The following is a 15,062-nucleotide window of genomic DNA, read 5'->3' as shown; positions in this document are numbered from 1 at the left end:
ATAAATTAGTTGACGGCTTTTAAGCTTCCACATGCGTCTTCGTTTACTTCGGACTTGAATATTTAATAGCTTTGTTATGTAATTGCTCTTGGCCCATTATGCAACCGAAGTCTCACGGGCAGGAGTGATTGAATTGAGAATTAAGTTTAGAGATTTTGATTTAGTAAAATGGCCTATTGGTCTTTGACAATCTTCATTTGGTCAGTGCTTCGACAAAGTGGTTTCGATTAACCTGCTGCATTGGAGGGTAAATGCGTCGAGGTTTTTAAAGTCAGGAGTTTATAGCACGTGTTTGAGAATGTTCCAATGTTATATTTTCTATGTCTTAAGTCCCCGCGTAGCTAAATTTCTTTCCTAATCCAGACCTTTAAAATGATAAAGCCCTCGAATAAAAGCACATGGCATCGGTATTTCCTTCTAATATGTCAGGCAAACATGGTGGTACAAAAACTCCAATACAAGTGCAGGGACAGGAATTTTTATATTCATTGCTAAATTTGTGCGGATCCAGACAAAGTCGAGCAAGGATTCGTGCTTTTTTTCTCGAGAAAAAGCAGGTTTGGCACAAAAATCCCGGATCGGTTCCTTCCTTAAAACAAGCTTCGTTTCTAGTCTAAGTTCCCGCCTCTTGTATGTTGTTGGAGACCGTCAGTGGACGTGTCCGGAATGTTGTAATCTGTTCAAAACATCGGACTTGAATTTCTGTCATTGTATTTTCTCATTTTCGATAACCTATGAGCTTTTTCTTAATTCCAGATTGTAGCATTACGAAAATACTGCACTTGCATTATAAATGTATACCTGTATGGCATGATCTTACATGTGTGTTTTATACGAGCCAGGCCTATTTTACACTAATACTCATCAACTACGATTCAACTTTCTAATGTGTTTATTAATCAAAGGACAGCAATAAATTATTAAATACTGTAAAAAACATTTCTAGACCCCCCATAAAATAATTAAATGAAATCCACAAAATAATAATAATAATAATAATAATAATAATAATAATAATAATAATAATAATAATAATAATAATAAAAATAATAATGATAATTAAAGAGAAAGTTTTTGCAAGCACTGAAGGATATGGATATTGCTTAACATGGTTCAAGTAATAAACAACAAAGAGGACTTTAATTTGAAGACGTTCGTAATAGCAGGAATCCTATGTAAGATACCCCAAAAGTAACATATTTCCACACGTGCCTACAAGGCTTTATTTTGTTTTCAGAACAAACTCGGCACTGTTATATGGGCTTACAGGCCCCATACCTTGGCTTTTTAATTAGAACAATCACCTGTTTAGCAGATTTTCCAAGATGCTCTTTACACCATGTTTCAACCAGGATTTGACGGTTCGATTTATAAGCGGTCTAAATAGCGTTGGCAGTTCTTGCTGTAAACGAGGCAGCACCCAAGAAGCATTCTTTGCAAGTCGGACATGAAAACTGTTGCAAAGTTTGATGCAGTGTTTGTTTTGCTGTGCGGGAACCTGTTTGATTACAATAAAGAGGGCTAACGTCACTTAGATCAAATTGAATTCGAACCATTTGGCCCTAGTCTGATCACGGCCCGGCGCTAGAATACACACGTATGCTATGTTTTGAAACAATATTTAACCTAAGGCAGAGGAATTCAGACTTCTTATCACTACAAAGGATACTTCGTGGTGCCCTGCAGTTTTAAATGTTTCAGTAAAGAGACCAGAAGTGTTATGATAATTCTGTTTGAACTCTTTGTAAATATCTATTACAAAGGACGCCCAGAGTTGTTGAAGACCCAAGTGAAGCACTATGTGAAGTTGCTTTCAAATATTTCCGTATTGTACCTCATGCAGCTTAGAAGAGCCTCGGTTGCATGGAGACAACGTATTTCTGATCATTTCCTGGATTATATATATATATATATATATATATATATATATACCATGCTGTGTTTATGATGATGAATTTGTTGACTAATGCACGGATTCTTATGTACCAATTCAAATTCCACTTAAATATGTATATATAAATACATTATTTTTTTGCTTCGTTATTTTTATTTATTTATTTATTTATTATTTTTTGTCTGTGTACGTTTCCTTCACAGAGTATATGTTTCCTGAAAGTACCTATGCAACCTGTCATAATTCTGCCTATAATAACCGTATTGCTCTTTTCTGACACAGTGTGTCCTGATGTTAATCTGATGAAATTCGTGCTTGGATAACAAGGATTTGAATTCCAATCTTCCAGCTTGATGTTACAGATTGACATTATCTACAGATCAAGAAGACTCATTACTTAAGCGGTGTCAATGCATTTCCCTTTAAAACATACTGTTTTATTGTCACCTTATATCAGACATTCAGTTTATATGTCTTTATATATATACATATGACAAATATATGCTATTATATGTCTTATTCTGCAGTTGAAGAATATTTAAACTTCGCTGAAATTTAGTGATCGAAGAGATTGGAAAAATCTTTCTCGTTGTACCAAATAAGTGAAACTAATGTTTGCATTTTATCACTGAAAAACGAAGCTTTTGTTCAATCCTGCAACAAAAAGATTTATTGACTCTCTGCATGGCTTTGACGTTATCATATTACGGCATCAAAAACGCTAATCAAACGATTCCATGTCATTGCTTTTTATTGTGCCCCAAAGAACCCAGAATTTAGTAAAATAAGTTTTATATTTAATGCCAGTTCAAAGCAACAAGGCAAAATGTTTGCAGCTCTTTTAAACAACCTGCGTCGGTAGATGAATCCATCGAACGCATACTGCGCCACCTATATGGTACACGACTAACTATCATTTGCGTTAAACCATGACGCTCTTATCACTTTTAACTACATAACTATATGTAATTTACAAAATAACACTGTACATATATGTATATATATATAACAACATATATAATCCAATACTGTTTTCAATAATAGGCTAATGTCATTGGCATCTAATTGAATTTTGCCTGTTAATCTTTTAATTACTTGATATGATTTAACTTTTGAAAATTGCTCAAAATTATCGTTCCTTTTTCACAGCTAAAATGTATGATCACATGAATGTTTTCAATACAAAAAATAATGATATGGAATTAACCCCCTCTTTGTCGTAAAATGAGTTCCTGGGTATCACAACTTATTACACTGTACTCTTTTTGCCGAAACGCATGTATCGTTTTTCGTTTTTGGCTGGTTGGTCTTTTTTTCCAAACCTCATGTACCTTTTGATTTCTGATAATTCTTTATCTTTTTTGCCAAATCTCATGTAACGTTTCTCCTCATTTTCGGTATCTGAGTCACTCTTTTTACCGAATCTCATGTATCTCTTTTCAGCATCATTGTCGTCCGCCTTTTTGCCAAACCTCATATATCTCTTGATGGCTTCTGATACGTCCGTCTTTTTGCCGAAGTGCATGTATCTCTTCAATGCCTTTTCGAAGTCTGGATCCATCTTTTTCCCAAAGCGCATGTATCGCTTAACTGCCTCCTCGGCGTCATCATCATCATCAGCATTATCCGACCTCTTGCCAAATCTCATATATCTCTTGTCTTCTTCTTGCTGCTCGGCAGATTTCTTTCCAAACCGCATGTACCGTTTGTCTTCTTCTGGTTGGTCGAGGGATTTCTTGCCGAAACGCATATATCTCTTGTCTTCGTCCGTTTGTTCCATAGATTTCTTTCCAAATCTCATATATCTTTTTTCGGGGTCTTCTCCATTGGGTTGCGACTTCTTTCCAAAGCGCATGTAACGTTTCTCCTCTTTTGCGTGAGTTTCTGGAGCCGAATCCTCAGTGGACTTTTTCCCGAAACGCATGTACCTTTTTTCGTCTCCTTCGCTGGATTTTTTGCCGAACCTCATATATCTCTTTTCACTGTTGGGGACTGCGGCTGATTTCATGGTGTTTTCTTTCGTTTTTGATTCGGTAGCCTCTTGTTTGACTGGGACTGACCGCTTTGAAAGATGATGGGGTTCGGCCGATCTTCCAAAGCGCATATAATTACTCATACCGCCGCTATTTGGGGTCCTCTTGTTGTCTACTGATCTACCGAATCGCAAATAGGCTCGTTTGCCGAATCTAAGATATGCTCTTTTGTTTTCGTCGATGTCATCAACGCCAGGCCATTCAGCACTTCGACCAAACCGTAAATATGCTCGTCTTTGCCGTGAAAGATGTGGGGCGAGCATTCCAACGAGATGTTCGAATTCCTCTTCGTCATCTTCGTCGTCACCCTCGTCTTCTCTTCGTCCTAGTCGCAGCTGGAAGCGGTGTTTCGTTCGCCACATGGAGTTGGAGTCGTCTGGTGCTAGAAACAATTAAACGTGAAAGATTAAGTTAACACAAGGGCATGTGTTTTGGTCTATGAGGTTAAATTCGTAATTTGGCCTTTGCATAGATATGTAATAAATCCATTTTCAAGTTTGTGTCAACATCATTATTATTATTACATGTACATGTATTTTCATTAAATTTTATATATAAAAGCATATACAGAAATGGTGGCAGGATCATCGCTTGCTGAGGCAACCAGAATTTAATTTGCTCTTTTGTTTAGAAATTCTGCACCTTCTAAACATCGGGTGATTTCGAGTTTTTATCTATTAATTTTTTTAACCAGTGAAAAGGTAAACGTTTATGATTTCTCCTATGCTTTTAACGATGCGATTTTGTCTGAAGGTAGCTTGCGATACACTAGTATACTGTCCTTGACTGGGTGGTTGCCATTTCATAGGTTGTAGAATTTGACATTCTCATAGACACATATTGACGATATTTAGAGACAAAAGTCAAGATAATTGTTCAATGAAAATCTTGCAAGATTACATTCCCCGAGTGTATAATTAGGTTGTCAATACCGGCCGTCAATAGTTATAACTCATCAGCAACTATGAATTATGTATAAACATATGCTTGACACATTGTTCCTGGTATCGGACATGTCATAGTGATTTGTATCGTAATTCAATGAGTCAGAGCGTGAATGACATACTCCTAGTTTGCACTATAGATATGCATCTAGATTATAGTACTATGCTTTTGTTCTGATTCCAGCATTTATCAGTACTGGGAAAGCACCATATGTGCTGCCAGCGTTAGGAATACCAGGTCACAACGCACCTGTAGCTGGACCAAGAGTGTTTCTGCTTGATTTCGTGACCCATTTCATTGTTAAAATAGGTCTATATTTTGTCGGTGTTTTTTTATTTTCAAAACGTATCTACTTCTTATTACTTTGGCCTAAGGTTGTCCTTTAGACGTAGCAGATAACAAATAGTCTAAGTCATTCAAGGACAGCTTTTTCGTTTTCTATCGTGCCGTTTTCTCTTTGTTGCCCTAAACCAGTGCTACCCTGAGGATATTTCTCCATCAACTTAGCGACCCAGTTTGGGAGTTAGTTTAAAATATATATGGCAATCACAAGAGAATAAGTCGTTGTTTGAATTCGTGGCGATTTATCATGAGAAAACATTTAATATGTGTATTCCCCTGACACAAATGCAATGTTTAAGATATTTCCTTGTACATTCTTAGTGAGTCATAACACACAGAATTTGTGTTGAGTCCACATAGAAAAGACATCAGTAGGATCTACGAAACCCATACAATTTGAGAGTAATAAGTCTTTTAAAAAGCTTGTTTTACTTCAAATTCTAATACTCACGTAATTATAACTTTTTTCTCTACAAATTTTGCTGTTGTTCAACATTTTCATTCTTTTGCCTGATATAACGAAAATGTGGTTCATATTTGTACCTTCTCATTCCTTGATACGTTTGGATTATGGTAGAGGATACCATGGGGTTTTCATTCCGGTTAATGATCATCCTTAATGACAAGCTAAAATTTGTTGACCCAAGGGGGGAAACTAAACAGTGAAAGCAGGCTAGCATCTCTTCCCCGGCGTATTTAATAGCGACCTTAACTTAATTTCAATCTGGGCATTTGCGACCGTGGGAGGCTCAATATTTGATTTTCATGAAAAAAGATTGAATAAACTATAGGACCTTGCATAATATGTATTGATAGATGTTACTAAAGTGACACAAACACTGCAAATGTTGTTGAATCTCTGCGGACCAGTAGTGGCGTTTTATCCTATAAAGAGCAACCAGAAGTGCCATATTATGAAAGGAGACTGAATATCGCCCGTAAGTTCCCCAATGTAATTTTAGTCATTGGTTTTACTATCAAACATTGCATTTTCGTATTCCCTAATCGTTTTTGCGACCAAACTTAAAATTCGTGAGTTAATTTGAGAATATTTGCTCAATAAACTTTTTTCCTTCATAAAATAAACAAAAAAAGAGCGATGTTAATTGGTCCCATGGTAAAAGGTTAAAAAGTTCCATAACGAACGAAACATACAAAAAATGTGATAAATTGTTAGGTAAATTCAGTTTTATGATATTTCCATCATGAAACATAATAACATTGAGCGTGTGGCGCGGAATAGGCAGCTTTCCTAGAGACGCTAAAAATCAATGCACCATGTGGCGAAGCCTATAATCGTGTAAAATACGTTATTTGAAACTATTTGGAGGTTACAATTAAATCATCAGGCCTCGGACACGTATCTAGTGACCAGCATTTTCCTCTTAATCAAATCTACACAAGGGAAACAACAGTTCACATTACTTGACATCGTCCAAGACAGTAGCGAGTATCACAGAAAGGTTTGAGATAAGTTTGGGATAAGAAGTTTAAGTCGACTTGCATTGAAAACGACTCAGAAGAATACGGACATTAGTTTTATTCACAGTTTATATCAACAACGATATATCAAATCAAAATGATTCAAGCTAAAACAGACGACTATATTCTAATTGAAATCTGTTCACCAAAACATAGGAAAATGTTACACGGACGTTGTTCTTTAAGAGATATTTCTATTAAAATTTTATCTTCGTTTTTGACCGTTGCATACTAGTTGTACGTTTTTGTAAGGGGAAAAGAGCGCAACGGAGAAAATATTCAATATTTTCAATCCAGATTTTTGCTTGTTTATAAGATTGATAAATGAGTTATTAGGCTACATAGAGTTTGGAAAGTCGCAAGTTCGGGAATTTTTTTTAAGTAACCCGATATGCTCTCTTAAGAAGGGAATGATAGCTGCAGAAAAATAAACGAGCTGCAATATAATTTATATAACGTTTTAAAATAAGATATATTAGTTTGGTTACGAAAATAATGTATAATATATAAAGGTAGTTGAAATGCAAATTATGAGCCCTAATCTGTTCATGTAGAATCCAATACTCGTTCATGCTATGGAAAAAAAAGGAGGAAAATTTTGAAAACAGACACCGAAAGATAATCGAATAAACACAGCCATTTAAAGAATTAGGGGATACAGTGTGTGAAAAAAAAATATATTCCCGAAATCCTAGATTTAATGAAACAAACCATTGTTCATCTACCAAGATGATCTTGCACTATGAAGAAATGATAGCACGTGCGTAAAAACGTGCATTATAGTTGCTGACATTTCTCTTTTCATTAGTGATTTCCTTATCTTACAATATTTCAGTTATTAAAAATTGGCAAGAATAACCAAACTCAGTCTTCTTGTTCCACCCTAGCTTAATTTATGTTAGACTTTGATTGGCTGAAAACTAAACCTTTCGACAGAACATGTATATACAGCCGCACAAGATGTCTGCTCTGTGAGAAAAATTAAAACTTACCAAAAGGATTTTTGTTGTAAAGGATTCTAGCGTTTTCTTTTTTTCAAAGAGAATCTTTTGTAGTTTTTATTAATGTGCACAAAAATGAAATCACGGCACCGTTTTATGAGTTACATACCTTGGAGGTCGGCTGAATCTTGAAATTCTTGCAGACGATTGCAGAGAGCGTTTAATTCTTGCCCATAGTTGCATAAGAAATTTCCATAGCCACTACATCGAATCAACTGTATTTGGTAGAGTGCGACAAAGGCAAGCAAGAAGATCCGCGAAGAAGTTTTCATACCTTATTATTCAGTCCTGAAAAGGGAAAACATTTATAGCTGAATGCATTGAGAATGAATAATAGCATCACGGAATTGAAGCATAAGCAATATATTGACCCTTTCGGTTCTTGGCCACAACTTACATCTGCAGTATCATACCACTGTCAGGATTTCAGAACTTACCTGAACCTTATTCACCAAACTCTTACAGTTTTCAAATAATCAAATCTTCGTTTTCACCAGCAATCTGTACTTGCATTTGTCCAATCACCAAGTAGCGCGCATTTGCTATATCTCGGTCAGAATAAGATTAAAGTTCCAGCAAAACGAGCAAATGCTCACTTAGCGAAAAATGATATCTGATGGTGAATTGATCATCAATATAAGCAAAGATGATCATTCTCTTCAGCTTTAGATTGATGATCCTTTTAAAGGCAAGTTGGTGACTTTTCTGTGCAATTGAATTAAACAGTAATATTTATGAAGAAAAAGGAGACACTGGACTGAAAATATTCTAGCGCATGGGATTATATTTCGTCTACAACAGTTTCCGAACATTCTACGCAAAAAATAAAGCATACATGATGCATATAGGATTTCTATATTTTAATTGAACTCAACAGTTATTAATTTGTTCATTTTAAGTTACCAACCGTCAGTTAATACAGCGATTTTAACTTCCATAAAAAAATTCCCAGTGACCAAGAAAAAAAGAAAGAACCAAAAAAGTATTCAAAATCGTGAAATATCAATTCACTCAAAAATATGAACCTGAGCTATCCACCTACCGTGCGAGGATGAAAAAACGAATGCCAACCTTCTATGGACAAGCTGGGGGTATTTCCAAGCTTAAAAATAGTGCACTGCCAGAGTCATACAGATTCGTAGTTTTGTCACCTGTTGGTTGCCGATTTTCCTTCTGACTGCTCTCAGTTTGGTGTGCGTCTGCAGTTTATACCGCCACTGGCAATAAGTTAATTATTTAGCTCCCCTGTGAGGATGATAATCATGCAGTGCGCAGACGTCACAGGACGTTATCTCAGGCGGAAGGACCGTCAAACTCATTAGGTCTGAGTTTGTCGATGATTGCTTCATCCAACAGTTGTCATCTTTTATAAACCAGACACTCTGTTTAGCAGCAGATGACCAGCTGCATTTGGGAAATTGTTTAACTAACTTTTCTCTTTCCAAAATATTTTCAATAATAACTATTCCAATCATTGAACAATAATTGATCACCCACAAAAACGTTGTTAAAAGCGATTTGGTCCCGAGGTCTCGCACTGATTGTCAGGGAAATAGCAAATATGTAATTACTTTTCAGCAATGACTGTGCCAGTTTCGATTTATAACGGCATCTGTTGCGTCATTTTGAAAACTTGTGAGAGAGAGAGAGAGAGAGAGAGAGAGAGAGAGAGAGAAAATATGGGAAGGCAAACAATTACAACAATTATAAACAGTACAAACGGAAAAGGTACAGAAATTAAAAATTTTTTGCTATCCTGCCATTTGCTATACCCCCATAAGAAACATATTATTAAGGAGGTCTTATCTCCACGTCGGGTTTGATTCTATCCGGTATGGCAAATACTATGGGCGTTTGCAAAATGAAAGGTAAAGAGTATTTTGAAAGGCACGTGTAACATATTCGTAATTGTGTAGGTGTATCCCTCATGTGAACTAGCGACAATTCTGTTTCTTATCGAAATTGATTTTTGCAATTTCATAAATGGTGTTACATATTCTTCCCGCTGAAACAGAGACAAGAAGCGAAGGCGTATTTAATCAATTATCAAGTACCATGAAAACTGAGCTGTTTGTGACCGATAAATTTTTCAATAATTGCTGCTCGCATCTGCCCCGTTACGTGCGACAGGCCGACCTTTTCCGATACTCCTAGGGAGGTGCATGTTTGAAGTAAATATCAGTGCCTTTAATTACTTTTCTGTATTTTAAATACAATTTACCCTTCAAGTAGTGCCATGAAATTATCTGCAGTGGCCCGTATTATCTTTCCTATATCTATTCAATGAGCGTCCGTTCGAAATTACACAATAAATATTATAATTATCTATTTAACTTAGAGATAAAGTTAAAAACACATCGTAGTAATGATGTAGTTACCATAATGAATATTGTAAAACGCCAGCCTGTCCTTAGTTTTCCCTCTCACTAGTAAGTGCACACTGGCCAGGGAAGTAATAAATAGTTTTTCATAACTGTATTCCATCTTTTCTCTTCTTTTCCCTGCTTTGATAATACTAAGTTTAATTCATTAGAAGATTCTGCATTGCCAACGGAAATTTATCATATACACTTTACCTAAGAATAATATAAAATTCCGTTTTAAGGTATGTTTTACAATCGTACATTATATTTCCATACCAGTTTTAGAACAAAACTATTTGTTATACATGTATTGTCCATTATGCAATATTTAGTATGAAGCGTTATTCTCATAACAAAACACATTTCACATGTACACGATTGAGGCAAAAATAAATGAGTCAGTCTTTTGAAGGCCACCTACATGTAACATTAAACTCATTGCATAATCTTACATAACATTTGCCTTAAAAACGTCTATCATGTAAATTCCTGGTCGCTTTGTAACATTACATAAAAACCCAAGTGATAATTACGCCAAAAGCCATAAAACAGACTGATTTGTGTTTTAAAAAAGGACCTGAAAATTAAAATTGGTTGATATGCTAAAAAGAACAAAAACAAAGTAAACCATACAATTTCCCGACTTTGAGATAAGAAGCGATCAATCGGAGATCAGGCACTTAATGATAAATCATAATGGCGCAAAAGAATCAACCAAACAATCAATCATCAAGACTACAGACGGTACAAATTGTGCACTGTTATCTGTTTTTAGCAAAATAAAGATGAGATAATCTATCAATTTTAGATGAGTAGGTGTTGAAAGAGCTTTATAAGAAGGGCTTTATAGTTTAAGAATATTGCAACCCTTCGCCAAATACTCCTTGTTTACTGCCTTACATACATTCTTTTGGATAACAGATAAATCTTCAGTGTTCAGTGACTAAATTAATTAACATTTACACATATGTCATCTTACGGGTGAAGTCATAATTGCGATTTTGGGGTAAAAATGGAAAAATCGGTTTCTCAAATATCTTCTTTACCTGAGCATCCACAAACACTGTTTTAACGCCAATTTAATAACACCATTTAGTACTCAAAAACCCACCAGCGATTTTTCTTACTAGTCTTAGTTCAGATTTTGTTGTTGATAACGCAAAAAAATGTCTTTGTTTAATGAAAATCCGTAACATAACTCCATAACAAAAGCATTTAGATCAAAATGGCAGGACAGGATTGTAGCCCATACACTTGCGGTCAACTCTGCCAATTTTTGTGATAAAATCTTGTTTAGGGAAGACGTTACGCCCCATTCCGACTGCTATCTCACCTCAAAATAAAAAGGTGTTAAATTGACGATTAAAGCTTTGACTTGTCTGTGCTTATGCATTGCAACAAGAAATATAATCGACGATATCTTATATTTTCGAGGAGATTTTATTGTTTTAAATCCACACAAAGATAGAGGCATAATTGAATAATTAGATGCAGGAAAAACCTTATTTTTGGTATCTGGATGATAATAAAGGGTTACAATATCCTTAATCATGTATCAATCATCATAATGTGGTCAGTTCTATGGCCTATGAAATGCTATTAGGACTTGACGTCATTTCATAGCTTGAAATTCCTTTCATAATACTTATATATATATCTATATCAGTGTGAAAGCTATAATATCTCTTCTGGCTCTCAGTGCTTACAGTGCATTGTAACACCGCTGTTTCCGAACAACGTTGCGTGAGATCGTTCATTTGAACAATCGCTCTTTTGGAAGTTAAAATTGACACAACCACAGTTGAGTAATACCCATCTAACTGTTTGCCTGACGGCAACCTCCATATACGTATACGGACGCTCAAACTTCATACAGGATTGAAAAAAATTCTCTTTAGTAATATAATTTGTCAATTTTTATTGAATTTTGCTGTACCATTTTGAGCCTTTTGCGTTCTTTCAGTCAAGTCAATCTGCCCATTAAGAAAACAGAGGGTCATCAATGGGGCTTCATTGACCTCCTGCACAGACATTTGGTATCGTGGATGTTCAAAATGGTCGACATGCTTCTTTATATCTGTCATTGGGGTTACACTCTGTGTCAGTCAACAAGTAAATACAATAGAGTAATTCGTATAGACAGATTTAGCAAAAGTTCACCATGATTGTTTCTGAGTGTCTCTGACCATCCGTCTATCTGTACGTCTGACTGCAGAACCGTTTGGCAATCTGTCTGTTAGTCCTCCGTTTTGCCTTCGTGTATGCCTCTCTGTCCATCTTACTCTCTGTCTGTATATATTAATTGCCAGTCTCCGTTTTAGATAATATAGCAATGAAATAATTTTATCTAGGCTATTGCCGTGACGCGACCCTGAGTACTGGCTAACCCAAGAGATTTATTCGCTAAATAGCATTTCTAAATTTGACTGATGATTTTCACTTAAAGCTGTTCATTTCTTAATCTAGAAGGAAGATTAGCTGGTATATTTGGCATGCGATGATGCAGAAAAACAATTTTTACTTTATCCCAAGAGTCACACAGCGTTTCAATGTAAAATAACGACTTTTTAAAGATTAGTTCCTTAAATGGTTACGACTCCTTATTGAGGGGTAGGATGAATTCAAGGGGGGGTCATCAATGATTACACAATAACATTGCGAATCTGCCCTTTCCGTGGTCACATTCTATGAAACACAGACAATACGAGTAATCATGAGAAATGTCGCTTTTCTGTTTTGAATTTCAATATGAGTGATAAAAGATGCCCCAGTGACAAATAAAGAGATGATCTTAGTGATCTTCTATCCTTTGCCAAAGGATCAGGAACAGGGATTATGGGGTGATGTGTGACGCAAAGGGTGTGGAGCCTTTTTGTTGTGTTTTCACTGATTGAGTCACGGGGATGGTGGGGTGGGGTGGTGGTCTCCCCAAACATCTCCAAAATGCCGAATCCAGCACATTACTCGCTAGCCTTGTAATATCACACCAGAACGTTCCGAATCAGCACATTACCTAGAGTCTGTATTGGTTTTAACAGGTCTAGTCGATTGTATAGAAGCACAGTGTAGATGTAATTTTGTGAGAAGATTACGTTTACAGATAGGGAAATCCAAACTTCCCCTTCGAGATTCGATTCCAAAAGGGATTAGTTTTCACAGAAGCATTGTTTTGCGTGATGAGTTGTTGAGTTCAGTTCGACTCATATTAGCTACGACTACATAGATCATGTCTTCTGCTTTAGACATTTTTAAAGATCTTATAGATCAGAAAATCATTCCTGGTCTAACTTTTAAGAATGGTGTATACGTTTTTTTCTCAAAATGTTTTTTCGCGCATCATCTGAAAATATAAATAATAGAATGATATTGTGAAATACAACATAGAAACAAAGACAACAACTTTTGTATGAAATTAGTAGATGATAAGCCTTCCGCTTGCTTTTGATTGATATCATATAATATAGTGGATTTCGTACACTTAACACAGCAAATATGAAAATTACTTTATAGTGACTATTGAAACTGATGATGGAAATGGTATTCTTTTTGAAAATAGAGCTTGGAAGAAGGAATCTTATCATAAAATAACTATGAAATGTTAGTGATATACAGTGAAAAAAGGCAGCCCAGCGTGCCATCCGGTCGCTTTTCTTCTTGTCACAGCGATGGCTTTGTTTGCTTAAACACGTATGAACATGGAGAACATTTGAATGAGGATTTTATAAACCGAGGAAAGGGGTCATTCAAAGGAAATCAAGCTGTCGGTAAAACAGAACAGATGACCTTTTCCTGGAAACTTTTATTTATTTTCTCGGGGTGGGGACCAGTGTAAACAAAATGCAGCCTTCAATGATGAAAGCCCAATTGTCTGTGTCGTCCGAAATGCACCATACTTTGCCAGCGAGATACAATTTCCATAAACATGTAGATCCTCTTATGCCCTTACAGGTCGTGTTCGGCTTGGATAGGGTACGTGTCAATTATGACGATATCCAGTGTAGTTATCTTGAAACCAGTGTGATTGATAAACAGTGGTACTATGACCATTAACTGCCCATGGTTTTAGCTAGAATTGTGCTAAGACGAATGATGCGAAACGTTAATCATCAGAGCAAGTTACGTTAAATTTTATTGGCTTCCTAATACCACAGTGTGTCTTGAGAAGGGAAAAGCTCACAACCTCAAACAAACTAGATGAACTGAAGAATCGGAAGAAGCAGCTGTGAAAAAAGAAAAATGAACATTTTGGAGGCGTTCACCCACAGCGTTCCATGTATATTTCACAATGTAAACACGTGCTACCTTTATTAGATGAATTTATTTGTTATTTGCTATACTTAATCTAGTTTGTCTTATCCATCTTCCTCATGCCTTAGTGTTTTCATATTATCTACAGTATTAACTTATTTGATTTAGTAACTGATGTAATTGTTTTTAAACTGCACAAATAACTTTATCAAAATACCATATTTAGCTTTTCATAATGAATATTTCAAATCGTCCTCTAGACTACGCCTTCTTTTTTCATCTCCAGTATTATTGGCCAGGGAAGTAATAAAGATGCATTATAGCATACAAGCTAGCTGCGCAAAGCAAATGATAAATGTGCTAGACACCCAAGCTCCGATAACACAATTCAAAGTTTAATATCTATGTACAAATATAGAGAGAACAAGAATTTTGATTGTGACATTTCCTCGCTTAAAAACAAAAGAAATAAGAATTTTTAACTGATGAAAAATGATAAAACCGATTTTCTTTACTAACCCAATTCATTACTCAACATTCTGAAATTAACACCTGGATGTGACGTCTTCCACGTGGTGAAATGTCCAACTGCGAGATGACAATTGCAACACCTAGATAAACGATAACCCAGAGATAAGAGGATCAAACTTCTCTTCGTAGAAATTAATGATTAACCTAGATAGGTTTTAAACTTATCTTGTACATGTTACTCTTCATCAGTGCGCCTAGGCCTTTTGTACATACGTATGCTTGG

At 35.8% G+C, this 15,062-nt stretch overlaps 1 protein-coding gene across 2 annotated transcripts; it reads right to left on the bottom strand.

The window, feature by feature from the left end:
* Nucleotides 1-2,099: 2,099 nt before the first annotated feature.
* Nucleotides 2,100-8,894, bottom strand: LOC106151263 (uncharacterized). Of its 2 annotated transcripts, none has more exons than XM_013524416.2 (3): nt 8,135-8,453; nt 7,807-7,985; nt 2,100-4,309 (listed from the first exon to the last, which is right to left on the bottom strand). In XM_013524416.2, exons 2-3 carry the CDS (start codon nt 7,967-7,969, stop codon nt 3,144-3,146), a joined length of 1,329 nt encoding a protein of 442 aa, XP_013379870.2. In that variant the 5' UTR covers nt 7,970-7,985; nt 8,135-8,453; the 3' UTR covers nt 2,100-3,143. The 2 variants fall into 2 exon arrangements, with proteins under 2 accessions (XP_013379870.2, XP_013379871.2); XM_013524417.2 differs by lacking the exon at nt 8,135-8,453 and adding an exon at nt 8,740-8,894 and having other exon boundaries at nt 2,101-4,309.
* Nucleotides 8,895-15,062: the final 6,168 nt, after the last annotated feature.

Source organism: Lingula anatina, chromosome 1 (assembly GCF_051362555.1).
Source record: "Lingula anatina isolate TDL-2025a chromosome 1, LinAna3.0, whole genome shotgun sequence".
Taxonomy (NCBI): Eukaryota; Metazoa; Brachiopoda; class Lingulata; order Lingulida; family Lingulidae; genus Lingula; species Lingula anatina.
Note: the sequence above shows the minus strand (reverse complement) of the source record. Positions and strands in the feature narration are given on the sequence as shown.